The sequence below is a fragment of the Coturnix japonica genome, chromosome 13 (genome assembly GCF_054131305.1).
Source record: "Coturnix japonica strain WE chromosome 13, WE-NBRP24, whole genome shotgun sequence".
Taxonomy (NCBI): Eukaryota; Metazoa; Chordata; class Aves; order Galliformes; family Phasianidae; genus Coturnix; species Coturnix japonica.
Genome location: NC_140675.1, coordinates 1,113,986 through 1,125,435, shown reverse-complemented (window position 1 = coordinate 1,125,435; position 11,450 = coordinate 1,113,986). Strand labels below are relative to the sequence as shown.

The window sequence follows — 11,450 nt, the reverse complement described above, 5'->3', positions numbered from 1 at the left end:
ATCTTTAGAGTCGTTCAAAGAACCATTGTGAACTTGACATTAATTGGAATGGAATACATGCAAGAGACTTTGCTCTTCTTCCAATTGTCCTCATCCTTTCTTCTCTTCCACCCCTGCTTTGCAGATTACCATATAGAAATCACCAGGAAGTTGGAGGACAAGACAGCTTTGGAACATCATTCTGTCATCCTGTCCTGTGACTTCAGGCCTTCTCCAAAGGTTGTGAAATGGTTCAAAGGCCACACACTCATCAAGCCCTCTGAGAAGTACAAGATCAAGAGGGATAAGCATTCAGCAGAGCTCAAGATTCTGAAGCTGAAGCCCGATGATGCTGGTGTGTACAAGTGCAAGGCAGGAATTGCAGAGACTGAGGCCACGCTGACAGCTGAAGGTATGAGCAGGGAGGGTGGCCTCTTCCATGTCCTATTTCACGTCAGATTTCTCTTCTTGGGGTTGATTTCTGCCATTCTCTCCTGCTAAATTTATAAACGTATAATGTTCACTGAGAAGATTACACAAAGATCATCTAGTCCTACCATTCTACCACATCCCAGTATGATTTATAGTAACAGTGGTAACAGTTCACCTTGTTTCCCCACAGCTCGCAATGTAGAAGTAACGAAGCACCTGCAGGATGTGGAAATTGAAGAAGAGAGCTCTGCTGTCTTCTCCTGCGAGCTGTCCCATGATGACGAGGACGTGGAATGGTTCCTGAATGGCAACCTCCTTTACACCAACAATTACAATGACATCAAGAACGTTGGCAATTGCTGCACACTGACAATGAAGCAGGTTAAGCCTGAGGATGCTGGCACAGTGACAGTGAAGTCAGACAAGGTGTCAGAAAGCGCACCTGAAGGTGATAGGTGGGTCTGATCACACCCCTCCTGGATGTAAGAGATGCTAAGGAGCTCCAGTTCATTCTATTGTGCAGCAATCCTGCTTCTAAAGCTGACCTCTCTGGGGTGACAAGTCATCAGAGGCTTTCTTCCAGTGGAAGGTTCCATTGCAGCAGATATCAACGAAGGAGGATGGTTTTGGTGTCCTGCCAAAGCATTCCATTGCTTTTTATCATCATTTTATTTAGCACAAGGAGAGTTACAAGAGCAGTTTCTTTTACTGCTTCAGTAACATGCAGTGTCAATGCTGTTGTCTCCAAGGATTTATGACTGCAGGGAGAGATCATTCAGTGTGTGTTTTGCCTCTGGGATGACTAATGACCAGGCTGTGAGCAACCTGATCTAGCTGTGAATGTCCCTGTTTATTGCAGGGGATCTGGGCTAGATGGCCTTTAAGGGTCTCTTCCAATTCTAAAGGTACTCTGATTCTAATCTGCTCTCCCCAGCAATTAAGCTCTTTTACTCTATGCGCTCAGAGTTTTAAGGATTTCCTCTTTCTCGTTTCTTTTGCATTGGGTGGAAGTTTTTTCCCCAGTATAAACATCTGATGTGTGAAATAGAAGATAGATAAAAGGAGTCAATAAAACAGGAAAATCAAAAGTGTTCAGCAGCTTATCCTCTTAATCCTGAGGCCTGCTGTATGAGCTCTGCTCCATGTGAGGGCAATGCCAGCTCTCCAGCTTTAGAAGAGCTGCATCCCAATTACTTCATATGATATCAGTCCCACCCAAGGCAATGCAGGCTGTCCCTCCTGTTCCCTGTATTCTCCTACTGATTAGTTCAGAATTCCATAAAGTGCATTCAGTCAACACACATGAAACCGCTTTATGTTCTATATTGGTGTTGTCAGTGCTGGTAAAGATTTATTTATCCCTCTTTAAAAATCTGAAAGCAACTGGAAATGTCTCAACTTCTGTATCACATTGTTCTGTTTTGCCTTTTTAATTGCAGAGAAGCCTGCTGTCTTCATGAAGTCCTTGGATGATGTTTTTGGTGAGGAGCGGGGTGTGATTAAATTGGAATGCGAAGTCTCTAAAGAGAAGGTCAAACCAGTGTGGAAGAAGGACGGTGTTGTGCTCACTTCTGGCAACAAGTATGAGCTGGTACAGTCTGGGAAGACCCTATATCCCCTTATCCATGACCTTGAGAAGTCAGATGCAGGTTTCTATACCTGTGATATTGGCAGTGATGTTGCCAAATCAAAGGTCGGCATTCAGGGTAAGTACTGTGGAAAGTAAAGGAGTGCTAAAAGCACATTCAGTATGGTCACTATGTCTTACACCTATTCCCCCACGAGCCTTACTAGTTTCTACAATAGAAGTGTATTACTGCAATTTAGCACAGTGATGTCTGGAAAATTCCCATTGCTTTTGATGTAAATGTATCTCATTTTGCCATGAAAATCACCAAACATGTCAAGAATGTCCTGGAAATATTTCCTTTCTAAACATCCCTAAAATGGAGAAATCGTTTGAACACCAGTAGGGGTAGGATGGTAACAAATTAGCTAATAGAAACAGTTAATTTCTTGTCATAGGCAAAACCCTTTTTCTCACGCAGCATCCTAGAGTTGTCCTCTCTGTTAGGTTGTTCCCTCTGTAGCTCATTGAATCTTCATTCTGCTCCATGGACTGAGCTGCTCTAATTGTAGTTCTTCCAGAGCAAAGACAAGAGATTCACGTCTCTTTTTTTTTATAGCTTTCTGGTAATTCTGAGTGGAGAATGTCTTAGAGAATACATCAGTAAGGAACACAGCCATGTTCTGCAAATCCTGAGTTAAAACACCAGTACTGCTACTCATGTCAGTCACAAATGCCTTTTCTCCATATAAACCTCATACTAACCTATCTCTTACCTTCCAGAGCTGAATAGTGGCATTACCAAATGGCTGAAAAACACTGAAATCCAGGAGGGAGAAGATTGTACTTTTGAATGCATTCTGTCCCATGAAAGCATTGATGAGTTCAAGTGGACACTGACTGGAAGCAGAGTGGAAAGTGGTGGGCGATTTAAAGCTTCTAACGTGAGTCGGAAATATACTCTCATTATCAAAAGTGTGACTCCTACGGACACTGAGGAAGTCGTTTTTACTGCCCGTGGTCTAACCTCCAAAGCCTCTCTGTCTGTGAAAGGTAATGAGATGGGAGAGATTCTGGGGCCTGATTCCTTCAACTGTCTTCTGATAAGATTGTCGTGAGAGCTAACTCATAATATGGTTAAAGTGAATAGCAACCTTCTACTTGAACCTCAAAGCACTGAGAATTTCTCTTAAAAATAAGTAAAAGGAGGAAACATTTTACACAAATGTGAGAACTACCCAAAGCACTGGGGTAGTGTTGGAAATGGGCATCTCACTACAGCTTGTTCCATTAACAGTAAATCAGGAATGATCTGTTGAGGGAACTGTGGAACTGTGGGAGCAAATATCCTCTAAGTATAAGCTGAAGGGATGGCCTTCACATCATCTAGCTGTACAACAAATTCCTATCTAGAGCATGTGCATCTGAGAGCATCATCCGAGGCTCCCAGTGTGATGAGTGGAGAGAAGAGAGAGGCAGTTTTCAGACATGGTTCATCATCCTCAATGGGGTAGATTTAAGAGAGAATAAATGCTGCCTGGAATTCTATTGTCTATACTTTGCAGATTACTGCTGGCTGTAGGATGGCGTCTGTTGCAAGTGCCTCTCTAACTTATCTCCAGCATGTAGATGCATGTATTTTGAGAGAGGCATCCTACCCTAAGTGTATGTTACTCCAAAAGCAATGTTTTCTTCCAGGAAAACCTACTGAGGTTTCAAAACAGCTGGAGGATAAGACATCAGCCTGAGCAGTGAGCTGTCAAAACCGGATTTGAACATCAGGTGGTACAAGGATGGCAAAGCAATCAGAAAAAGCCAGAAGTACGACTTGCAGCAGGAGGGAACTGGGGCCATTCTGATCATCCATGACTCTACTGCCAAGGACAGTGGGGAGTACCCCTGTGAGACAGAGGACTCCATAACAAAAGCCAGGGTCACTGTGCAAGGTGAGTTGAAAAGCACACTGGGGATGGCATGTAGAGAAGTCGAGGTAAATATCTGCAGCCTGTGGGTGATGTTTTTCTCTTCTGTTTCCTTGAGCAGGATCAATTCTTAGTTTTCAGAAAATACGATGGATTAAAATCTTTTCCTTAAAATAATCTGGAAACCGAATGATTCTCCAGTGTGATGTGGATCTGGGCAGCCTGGTCTGGTGGTTGGTGGCCCCTTGACAGGGGGTTTAAAACTAGATACTCTTTGAGGTCCTTTCCTACTCAGGCCACTCTATGATTCTGTGATCATTCTATGGTTCTATGATCTTGGTTGTTAGTGAGCCAGGAAAAGATGGCAATCTGAATTAGTCTATATTGAATATGTGTAATCAAAACTATATGCAGTTTATCAGATGAGATCCTACCAGCGCATGTATAATGGTATTGAACTTTCCAAGCCAACCAGCCAAATAAACAACAACAGACCCCAAAAGCCCAACAACCAGAAAACAAGAAATGTTCATATCCCAGTGTTTTTGTTAAGTTCAGTGCTCAAGCAAGCAGGAGGGAAGAGCTCCTTCCCCTCTACTCCACACTGGTGAGGCCGTATCTGAAGTAGTCTGCTTATGTCTTCTACTCCCCAGTACAAGAGAGACACAGAGCTGCTGCAGAGTCCACTGCAGGGCCACCAAGAAGATACAGAAGTTAGAGCAACTCTGCTATCAGGAGAGGCTGAGGGAGATAGGGGTGTCCAGCTGGAGAAGGGGAGGAAAGTTCAGATTTTGGAAACCACCAAATCAGCTTTAACGGAGTGAACCAGTTCCAAAAGCTGTGTTCCAAAAGCACTGCTAAATAGCCCCTGTGACTCCTCGAGCTTACTACAATAAAAGAACAACACATGGGGTTGTTTAAACGTTGAGGCCAATGCATCCCATTCCTATGGGAGGTAGTGATATGTGGAGGAACTCAGTACAACAGGGTACCTTTGGAAAAGCATGTATAAAACATTAATTGCATCAATCAACAAAATGTATAAGTGAATAACTGTTCAAATCCATTTAGTGCATTTCTTACTTCTATCACGTTTTTAATTCTCATTATAATACCAATAGAAAAGAAGAAAAGCACTTTTTCAGCAGTCAGTTTACTACAAAAAGAAAATACTTCATTTAAAGCTTTTGCAGCTCCATCTTATCTGTTTCTTTCTCAAGGATTTGATCATGAATTATACATTCCAGCACAACATGAAATATTTAACTGATGCTCTTCAATTCCTTTTCAGCTTCCCAAACAAAGAAATGAGTTTGAGCACAGGAAAATTTGGGTATACAGCTGTGAATCCACTAACGTCCACAGTAGCTTTCCCCTGTTTAGTGTCCAGATCAATGGGACAGGAGCCTCAAAAGACTTCAGGTTGTCAGCACTGCTCTGTGTGCTGTAATTACAGGAGAAATGTGGATGGATTTTGCAAGTATGAATTTAGGCTTGATGCTCTGAAAATATTCCTGTAGATTTCTAAAGGCTAGGAGGGAAATATATGAGGAAAAAGAAGTGTAATGACTATTACTAATGCAGTGAAGCTGTTCTCTTGTTCCAGAATTTCTTCATGCTGTCAGGAAGGTCACAGCACTGTAGTGGGACACCAAGCAGTCAGGGAGGCTACACTCTCAATGTCCTGGACTCCTTGCCCATACTGTGCTTCTACAATGCTAGTTAATCCCTAGTGCTGTGCTGAAGAGGTCTGACGTGAAGCAGAGATAATTCAGGTCAGGAGTTGTAAGTGATTGCATTCAATTTAATTTTAATAAGTGCGCATAAGATTATAACTGGATAGAAATAGAAGGTTGATACTATGTAGCTATATACAATATCATTAGCTCTGGCTGTCCAAAGTGTGGAACAGTTATTGATCAGCTGGTATTGCCTTTGAGGAAAAGGACAGAGATCTCTCCTAGATTTCATTTAAGGGCTGACCACTAAGGCAGCATCTCTTTCTGGAGATCGCTCCTTTGTGGCAAGACTCAACCTTTTCCATCTTGTCTGAAGGCCTCAGAGTTGATGAGTTTTTCCCATAGATAACATCTGATTATTTATTTACAACTGTTCTTGTGTTATTCCAACTGTACATTACTGTTCTTGTATTATTCTAACCATACATAACTATTCTTGCCTTATTCCAACTGTACATCTGACTGCACAGGGTTCAGTGTAAGTAATGCCCAGAAACCTGAACTTGAGGTACACTTGGGAATTCTCACTGAAATCCCAGCTGATTATTTTTTCCTCTGCAAGATTTCTTGGTATGTTCTTCTTCTTTTCATTCAGAGCCAGGAAGACTGAAGGAGCAAGCTCTTACCTTAGCTTTTGTTGACTTCCACATTTCTCCTCAGGTGGACCAGATTACAGTTAATGAAGAAAGTGACATTAAAACTTCCTCATAGCTTTCTCTGAACTAAATCCAAAGTGTATCTTGTGCAACAGTTGGCTTTACTTGACCTCTTTCTTCCTAACTATAGATATATTAAGAATGTGTCTGTTTGCATCTGCTTTCCAGCACATTTGTTTGTCTGGCTGTCAATACATTGCAGTTTAGATGGCTTGGAAGACATAAATTACATATTTTGCCAGAAATAACAAGAAAGAAAATAGAGTAGATGTTGGATTTCTAGAGTACTAGCAATAACATTTCAGGCAACATCTATCTGACACCTGAAAAATGGGGATGTACTAATAATTTGTGAAAGGCCATTAATCTGCTGTGCTTGCAGGCAGTGGATTTTTGTGGGTGCAGTGCAGCACATCCTCTATGTACCATCTGTTCCTCAGAACAGGTTCACTATAAAGTGAGATGAAGTTGTTCTGGCATGGTGTTTCAAATACAGATGCTCTCAGAGGCAGCTGGGTAAAGGAGGAGGTTCCTATCAGCAATTAATTGGTTACATTAATCTTAGAAGGTATTCTGTCTTTTATGTGTGGAAGGGGGGTGGGGGATCATGGACTACAGTCTATGAATATACTACTGAAGCAGTGCGTTTCTATATGAACTCGGAGGACATCAAGTCAGGCCTTGTTTTGAGTTATACTTGGATGAGGTGATTGGGATAGTGCCTGATGTTATGAGTGTGTCATTCTCTGCAAATCTGTGGGTTCATTTCCAGGGGAAAGCTGAAAATCAAATGTAGCACCTCCTGATTGTGTACAGTGTAATGCTGACTTGTGCTGCATCTGTGTTTTCAGTAAGATAAATGCAATAGTTTTGCTGTTTGCTAGCTAGCATTTTAAAGATAATTCTGGATTTGGATACACCTTTTTTCAGATGTTCCATACAGAAATGCGCTAACAAATTCATTGAGCCATATCCAGTATAATTTGTTCAAATCTACTGACATGAGCGTAGCCATTCTCTTTCACTATTTTACTTACCTTCTACAGCAATTCTTCTTCTGTTAAAGAAAACGTATTCTTGTTGTTCTGGCTGTCTGTATGCATGGCAATTGCACTTCCTTCTGTTTTGGTTTGTTTGTTTGTTTTGCCCGAATGTCGCACATCTGAGAGCCTAATTGCAACAGTAAATCCTCTAACTAATGTGTTGTTTTTGTAATAACTCGTAGGCTTTCTGGTTGTAAATCTTTCCATTCCAAGGCAGTAATATTCCACAATACTCTTGGAAGTCTGTGAAACACAGACTACCAAAACAGGTTTTAGTTTCTTGGCATAACTAAAGCGATGAGATACTTTTCTAGGTTTCCTCTAGCCTTCTAAATTGATTTCTTCTGCAGGTAAAGGGTGGGGGCAGTAGAGAGTTGGTTTAAATTAAACTGGATGTGATTTCAGTGATTTGACAGTTACCTTTTGAATAACAGAATTACAGCTGGATGGCAAAATGCCTCTTGGTGGCATCGCAGCTGTGATTATCCAGCTAACATAGCTGTCTATCCGAGGGAGTTCACAACAATTTGCCCTTGAGCCGAGCCGGGGCCGCCCGGGCAATGCGCAGCAGTGCCAGCAGATGGCACTCGTGGAGCGCAGCAGCTCCGGAGCTTCTTGCAAAGGAGAAGAAAATTCCGTCGCTCTGTGCCGGGCTCAGGGCTGGGCTCGGTTCACCGCTGGGAGAGAGCCGGGGTTCCCAGACGGTGCCAATGGCGTTAGGCCGTGTATTTTAATATAGATCGTCTGGTTCTGGGCAGATCGTCTGCCTGGGCAATGCCTTATCAGGCCTTTCTGAGAGTTCATAACATAGTGTGAGCAACTGAACAGGCTGGTAGCCCTTCCAACCAGTGGTTTTATGGTTCTCTTTACTACCTTAAGGAAATAAGGAGAGAACTGTTAGACTTTCATAGGCTATAACTACAAATGCTTGGCTTTGTGTACTCTCTGCTTTGATCTCATTTTCTTAAAATTTGCTTAATTAATACAAGATTTGTAGAATTTAAGTTATGAAATATAATAGTATATGAAGTTTAAGAATATGATTTACCTACAATTTATTTTTTATTATGAGAATTTCTGTTCTTTTCTTCCTAGAATAAACTTCAGGAAAAAAAACATTTATATTAAATGTAGATTCATTACTAAGTAGAATGTTTACAAGCATTTAAGGTTCATGGAGGATACTGATGTGATGATCCACAATTTAAAACCTATGCACACAATGACACAGAAGCCAGTTATTCCTATAGATACGAAAATAAGGCATGTTCTCTGTATAATTCAGGCTCTGCTAAAATATGCACAGTGTTCCTGAGAATTTTCTATAAGTAATGCCTATGAGAGACAATTGATAATCCTCCAGAAACAGGCTTTAGCTGAAAATTACAGGACCATTAGGAGTGTAGAATCCTGTGTTGAAAGTAGACACATCGGTCTTGCTCTTTGTAGATTAGCATAGTGCCTTTTAAGTCAACCATTAATACCTTATTAAAATATTTACTACTGTTTTGCACACATACTTGAGAGCATTTGTGTCTTTCCAATAACCAGCATTGTTTCTTTATGGATTTCTGTGCACAACAGCATAGGTCTGTTTTAATCCTGTTTTATGGATACAGGAGTTCAAGCTCAGATAAATGGGGAAAACCACTTGGCAGAAATGGGGACTGTGGGTGGCCCTTCTGAACACCAGCTCAGTACCAGGTGCAGTGTAAGTGACCAAAGGCCAGTGAGCTTTAATCCAACAGTGCTATCATCAACCAAGCCACCTCTTTGCTGTGGGAGAACAACCATAAGGATGCAGTGTGACAGACACTCCCAAGCCTTTTGCAGGGGCTCTGGGAGTTAAAAGGGTCCTTTGAGCCCAGGAGATACTGTGCTATTCCCACTGTGCCCTTTCATAGACTTATAGAATCACAAGGTTGGAAAGGACCTACAAAATGATCTTTCCAGTGGGAAAAGCTGTCAAGTTGAAGGTTTAACTGGAGAGCTCTGTCTGTCTTGTAGTTACTGTCTCCAAGGAATGTTTCTTACACATCTCCAAGACAGCAAGGTGCTGGGGCAGCAAGGCAAGCAGGGAAGAGAATGATGAGCAACACTGTGGTAGTAGAAAGGTCTGAGTATACGGTGTGGGAGAACAGCTTGTCCACTCCAGCATGGTGAAATGCAATGTCCAGTTGTTCCCTGTCTGTGAATACAGAGTTGTAGTTGACTACATAAAGTCATTTAATTTCATGTCCCCGTCCCAGGAATGTAGCTGTTCTGTCTGTACAAAATGTCCTTAGGTATCAAGATGTATTTGTGTCCCCCAGCTTCTGTTTATGTTCAGAGCTCATTCCCTTTTGGTAATTTGATGTTGTCAACTGTGCTTTTATTTGTGAATAGCATGATTTTTGAGAACACCAAAGGTATTAAAGAACAAAGTTCATGTGGTTATTATATTATGCTCATTTTTAGGCTATGGCTATGTTGCAGAAAAAGTGACCCCCTTCCATAGACTTCAAAGCTGAGCACATGTTCTACAGTGAAGATGCAGGTGCCCAAGTAAAAACCATCTTGGAGGGATGGAAGGCTACCCTCAGGTGGGAGCCTGATGGCAGTGTGGATGTCTGCTGCCCAGGTCCTGACCTGCTTGTGCCAGTTGTTGCCCAGGGCAGAGCTGAGGGCAAGTGCAGTGCTGGTTGCCTGGGAAATACCACTGTTACTGGCAAATTTGCTGTAAGGTCACTCTTTCAAAGTACCCTTTTTTTCTTCCAAACATAAGCTCATGGATTATCAAGATATTTTGTTTAAGTATTCCTCTCTCTTTCTGTTTCTCCCTCAAAAAAACAAACAACAACAACAACAAAAAAACAGCCTTCCTAGAACCAAATTCAAAACAATCAAATGGAATTGTTGAGTAGAAGTATCTCTTCCCGATGCATTTTGATGATGTATTTGTAAGGGTTCAGATTTGTTAGCAACTTTCAGTGGTATCTTAAAACTCATTTCCTTCAAAATCATTGCTTCTCAGTTAGACATGGTCATTTGTGTTGGTTGATATTTTAATTATTTTTATTTTTTTGTTTGTTTGTTTAATCTTTCTCACAGATGCATGAGGCTAATACTAAATCTTGTAGAACAGAATATAGTAACAGCCATGGTATAGAGCAATGCAGATGGAGTCCTGTCTCATGTTGCTGAAAATTAATCATTTATGGCTACTACTACTTGAGACTTGCATGAGATTGCTGTGAGACAGGCCAAGAACATTGGTTCAGCAGCTTCTCTTGGCCTGTTAACCAGTGATAAGCATGACAGGCACACCAGAGGCAGCAGGTTTGGTTGCAGCCTGGAGCAGCTGGTGATCGGGCTGGTAGGAGCCCAGCTGTGCCAGGCAGGGGCTGGGTGGCATGGCCTGGGGCTGACTCCTCCTGACCTGTGCTGGGGTGGGAACAGGGACGGGAATAGTTCAAGGGAGAATTTTAATCTGCATAAAATAGGGACTATTTTAAGAATAAGAACCTGTGTTCATAATTTCATTCCCATGAGTGCCTCTTTGCTCATAAATATCTCCTATTTGCATGGAATTGTTTATTGTAATAGCTCTGGTGTTTAGAAGGTACAAATAACATTTCCACTGGGAATAAAGAAGTGTCTTCTCTGACATCTCTAATATCTGCCTTGTCTACTTTTGAACTAAGGAGAAGTATTTTGAGAGTAATTTTTAAATAGTTTTCAACAGCTAATGGGAATTCAGGCTTTGATGTATGAGGGATCATCTCAGTGGTCCATTTGCAATATCAGCTTAGAAAAGATGATTCCCAGCACAGCACCCAGCTCTGCTGTGGTGCAGCCCAGTCCCTTCCTCACACTTCTGGGGGCTGTGGCCTCTCCACTGGACCACTGGACTGTACGTGCTCTGTGCCCCCAGTGAGGGATAACTGTACTGAAAGGGGGAGGACAGAAGCTCTGAGCCTTTGCTCAGCTGAATGGAGACTGCAGCAGCCTGTGCACAAAGAAGGCAGTGTGCAGGAGTTGTATTTGTGTGCTGTGAGGTGGACCAGAAGTGTTGCTGGGCACTGTTCAGGGTTGATTTGCATCATGATACCAGCTATTTGGCAGTTAGCTTC

General features: G+C 41.9%; 1 protein-coding gene across 3 annotated transcripts in view; it reads left to right on the top strand.

Annotated features, from left to right (window-relative positions):
• Positions 1–1,606: 1,606 nt before the first annotated feature.
• LOC146758546 (obscurin-like) overlaps positions 1,607–11,450 on the top strand; it is a 29,597-nt gene continuing 19,753 nt past the window's right edge. The window contains exons 1-4 of one of the 3 annotated variants that reach the window (XM_085514558.1): positions 1,607–2,117; positions 2,762–3,031; positions 3,677–3,924; positions 5,507–5,675. In XM_085514558.1, coding sequence (XP_085370684.1) covers positions 1,868–2,117; positions 2,762–3,031; positions 3,677–3,726 — 570 coding nt within the window. In that variant the 5' untranslated portion in view covers positions 1,607–1,867 and the 3' untranslated portion in view covers positions 3,727–3,924; positions 5,507–5,675. Of the gene's footprint in view, positions 2,118–2,761; positions 3,032–3,676; positions 3,925–5,506; positions 10,987–11,450 lie in introns of those variants that run through there. The other 2 variants (XM_085514557.1, XM_085514559.1) reach the window with 2 other exon arrangements.